This window comes from Olea europaea, chromosome 10, assembly GCF_002742605.1.
Source record: "Olea europaea var. sylvestris chromosome 10, O_europaea_v1, whole genome shotgun sequence".
In the NCBI taxonomy this organism is placed as follows: domain Eukaryota; kingdom Viridiplantae; phylum Streptophyta; class Magnoliopsida; order Lamiales; family Oleaceae; genus Olea; species Olea europaea.
Window position 1 is genome coordinate 7,885,337 of NC_036246.1, and position 4,821 is coordinate 7,890,157.

Here is a 4,821-nt window from a genome sequence, read left to right on the forward strand (position 1 = left end):
TCACGTCAGATTATCCTATGATTTGAATGCTACAATCAATAATAAGAAAGTAATATAAACAACACAAAATATGTTGACAGAGAAAACCCAATTGGATAAAAACTCCGGGACCAAATCAGTCACCTTCACTATAGACAATATGAACTTATAGTATGATCTAGCCTAAAAAACCCCCTAATCTAGCTGATCTCTTCTGAAATTCGCTATCTCCTGTAGATCATCAAGAAAATCTTGTTCTTATACTCTTCTTGTACTTCTGATCCAACATCTCTCAATTTCCAGCAACCTTTGAAAATTATTAAGAAAGTACCTTCATGTACATGTATAGGAAGTGAGTGTTCACAATTACGTGAATTTGATAATTTCCCAAAGTTGCAGTTGAATGATCTCAAAAATTAAAGGATAATCTCAATTCTTGAATCTATTCTTGGATCTTGGAATGATGTTATGAAGAAGTAATATAATGAACAACCACACACAAAACGTGTTAGGGCTTGGGTATTTATAGTACGAGGTAATTAGGTAGCATTGGCAAGATAAAACTTTTGAAAAATGCGAACTAGGGTTTCATACGTAAAACTGTCGCTCGAGCTCTAGGCCAACGACAGACCAGTAGCTGCTAAGTAGTTGTCAGTATTTTTACCATAACATTCTCATTCGATGTCTAATTGAGGTGATTCAAATTATGTTAAAAAGATAACTCAATGGGCTATAATTATTCTAAAGTAGCCTTGTCAAATTCCAATTTATTCTATGTGAAAAATACATTGCAAGTTACAATTCAGAGTTTGGAACATAGTTTGTGCGGCTCTTTGACACTCTTTAAACTTCTTATTGCATTTTCTTGATCATATGTGATCTTCTTGGACATCTTGGACTCCTTCAAGGACTATTCTACCAATCACAACTCTTTTGATTTTAATTAGAACTCAATAACTCATATTTTAACTTCGATCACAACTCGATAAACTTCTAATACAATTTGGCTAAGACTTAATTTTGTCTACGAAATTATCAACACAACATAAATCCTAACAGAATATATCACATATAGTTTTCATGAAGTCAAGTCTGGGGTGGAGTGGGGTTTGATCTCTTCTCAAGGTCACCCAATTCAAAGATAAATGTTCAATTTTACTTATAAAAAAGAATTAAAAAAGTACCTGTCTATATATACATATAACATTTAAGCCTTTAGCCCACCCCGATGGCTATCATCACTTTAGCCATCTTGTCATATGATGTATAAAGACAACCAAATAGCCCCAAGGGGCATAGCCTAGTGGTGCAAATGACAGGAGTGAGGTAGTCTCAACCTTGCTGGTAGCCGTAGTGTGAGGGTTCGATTCCTGAGATATGGAATTGGACTCTTAGTGGGTATCAGTGTACATGCAAGCTCTTGTTCACTAGTCTGCTGGGACACATCCTATGATTTACCTCCCTCACCAGGAGCGGGGCGGTGGGGGACTCTCAAGGTTGGGGTTCAAACTTTTTTTTTTTTAATAAAGACAACCAAATACCTTGATGAATCAAGCATACTTCGCCCCAATTAGTGTTTGAGAAAACAAAATCCTCTACCAAGTCAATAAAACAAGTAATCTTTGTTTGATAAGTCTTTACTTAATATTAATCTCCAATCTGCATTCTGAGAAAACTCTTTTCATATTACATCTTACTTCGAATAATATATAATCTTACAGTAACAAGATATTTGGAACTATAAAACTAATTTGCACCCACCGCATCATTCCAAACCTTTATTGAGTAGTTCCGATACTATTGGGTTTTGATACCCAATAAATTTCAGGCAATAATATTAAAACGATGTTTGATAATTTATGTTAACACCTTAGTGATGGTTCGACCCAAAAAACAACTTAATTAAGATAATGTTGCTCGTGGCCCAACACTCGTGGATGACCCAAGTTAATGTTTGGCTATGGATTGGTGGTGATATATTAATGACTCATTTACTTGGTTATTTTTTGTTTAGGTTGGTGGCACAATTACCTTTCGGCCCACTTGTTGATCTAAACCTAATCCATTATATATATTTACAGTTCCAAGCCAGTTTAGTGCATGTGTTTGCATGGCAAGAGAAAATGTGAGGGCAACCGTCTTGGAGGATAGTTCAACCATTGCTACCTCTATTCTCTTCCTCTTTCGTGGGTACATTTAATCACTAGCTAAGTCTATCCTTTGTGGGCAAAACTTGTGGCAACCAGAGTATAGGAATTATGGGTCCGAGCCGAGATCATGTGTTCGTTTCGTAAGTTTTATTGAGCCTGGATCGAGGACCCTCGAAGATTTTCGTGATAAATGGCATAGAGCTTGTGTAGTTAAGAAATTTGTGATTTTTGCGTGCCAAAAATGACTGGAAGTGGCCAAAAATGAGGTTGGAAAATAGGGATGGAAATTGTCTGGTTTCTAAATTTTTTGGCCGGACCTGCAAATGCATTTTTCAGCCAAGCCAGCGGCCAATTGGAGAAACGGAGACTATCAGTGGACTCAACAAATGGAGATGTAACTCGTGGAGGAGCATGTGGTCGTCGACATCGATGCGTAGAACTCTGACACTTGCCCATGCCGATGCGTGAGGTAAATTTCGGCAACAACATCAAAAGACATAATTTTGCCAACGATGAGACGGACCCTGTGGTGTTGTCGAATTTCAATTTTGAGCAATATGATGAAATTTGAACGATATTTTTCCCTTCGATATTCGGGTGTTGGGTGTTGTTTCGTGTTACCGCTGTTGATGGAAACTTTGTGAGGACAGTGGTTAGTCCTAAAGCAGTGAATTCGCATATCTCTATATTTATGAACCTTCCGACATCGTCGGCTTAGTATCATGTTCTTTTCATTTTATTATTGTAGTTTCCAGAAGTTTTCGCAACTTAATCATAAATGATGGAATCATAAAAATTTGACCTTTTTGAACTCTATATATAACTCACTAGAGGCCCGAGAAACAAAGAGATCGTGAAGGGTAATAATTTACTTTTCTCATTAGAAGTCATCACGTGGGATGACATTAGGATTGTGGTTACTGTAAAGAGGCCACTACTGTATGTTGCTAGACTTAGGAATTAAGTTGTTAATTATTTGCCTTGAATTTTTTGTAAGTTAGTTGCCAATTAATTTTTTATTATTGGAATTGCATATAACCACAGAAAAGTTTTGTTTGACTATTCAGTGTAAATTGTATCTGTGCTTCTCTTGTGGTCATTGTTGGTTTCACTTTGTGTTTTGTGTATTTTTTTTGGTAAAATGACGACACATTTTGAGTCGTGTTTTTTAATGGAAAAATATGATTTTCAATTTGACAAAACGAAAATTTTTGTTGATAAAACTTTTGATGGCAAATATAGGTTGAAGGCAAGTGTGAAAAGTAAGAGATATTATGCGACAATCTATCTTCCACCTGGAATCCATGTCAGTAGCAATTTAAACCTGAGTGACAGATGGGATAACGAATTATAAAATTTAGTGATTAACGTGGTAATTTCTAAAGTTTAGTGAGCCGATGAAAACTTTACGCAAAATTCAGTGATAATATATACAAATAACCCCAAATTCTACACGTCGCCATAACGCCATTGCTTAGAAAATTCAACTTTTGTTGACTAGTCCCACCACTTTCCCTGATCGAGAGATACCTTGCTAAAAGCATATGTTATTCAGTTGAATTTAACTTTTCAAATATGTGATAAAGTGTTTAAATTTTAGTTCTTCATTTTTCTATTTTTAGCCTCCGCGTACATATAAAATTAATTAATTAATTAATTAAAATTAAATTTTAAATTTTAAAAATTAAAAAGAATTAAAAATTAAAAAAGTAAAAATAAAAATTTATACCTAAGCATATATAGAAGAAAGAAAAATAACTGCACAAAATTTTTAATCTTTACATCATTTTTCACTGAGCAAATTAAGGAGGCATCAATCATTGAAAAGACATAAAGAGCCTCCTCACTAAGAGCCTATTTGGGAACGATTTTTTACTCCAAAAAATTGATTTTTTTACCGTTATTTCACTATTTCAATCGTAATTTTTGATTTCTTCTCTCATAGGTGGACCCCACTTTTCTTCTAACGATCAAAAAATTAATTCTTAAAATCCATTCCAAACGGGGCCTAAATCCATAGCACAACTTTAACACGAGTTAAACGATAAAGACATGGAGAGCTGGTGATGATGGCGGCGACGGCCGTAACTGTGACTAGTGGTTTCTCTCTCAATCCGACACTGAATATCAAGAAAATCATCGACTGAACATGGCAGTCTAAGAGGGCCCGTTGTGTGGTAGCCATATACCTCTCGAGCTTCATCAAGAAGCCTTTGAAATAGAGGATGGTATAAATATGAAATTGGGATTACAAATCTTTGAAATTCATTATCATCTGCCAATCCCACTTCCACCGCCACCCACCCTTTCTTCAACTTCATCTTCTTCTTCTCCTCTTGCATATTGCAAATATGGATTCGTATGTGTATATGTATAGCGAGAGAGCGAGAGAAGTTGAAGAGAGTATAGGGAGTTAAAGAAGGCTATGGGGTGTTAATTTATAGGGGCTTAAATTTGATAAGTAATGGACGTGGGTGAAACGTACGCATACAGAATCGTTTGATTGCACTTGAAGCCTACTAATTTTCAATTTGGTCATCACTCTTGGATACCTAGTTCCCTCGTGGACGGTGGGCCTTCCTTGTTTAAACAGTAAGGATCAATTTGATGGGATTTTTATTTCTTGTAGAAAAGTTCAGCATTTTTAAAAAAAAAATTCTAATCAGATAAAATACTTTCAAAAACTTAGCTT

The 4,821-nt window shown here is 35.4% G+C and overlaps 1 protein-coding gene across 1 annotated transcript; it reads right to left on the reverse strand.

Annotated features, from left to right (window-relative positions):
- Positions 1–4,143: 4,143 nt before the first annotated feature.
- On the reverse strand, positions 4,144–4,497 carry LOC111402628 (auxin-induced protein 6B-like). The gene has a single exon (XM_023031002.1). It carries the CDS (start codon positions 4,469–4,471, stop codon positions 4,157–4,159), a length of 315 nt encoding a protein of 104 aa, XP_022886770.1. The 5' UTR covers positions 4,472–4,497; the 3' UTR covers positions 4,144–4,156.
- Between the last annotated feature and the right edge of the window lie 324 nt (positions 4,498–4,821).

Bases quoted from the DNA above. Each gene is read 5' to 3' on its own strand.
- LOC111402628 (XM_023031002.1), bottom strand. From the start codon at position 4,471: ATGCAAGAGGAGAAGAAGAAGATGAAGTTGAAGAAAGGGTGGGTGGCG.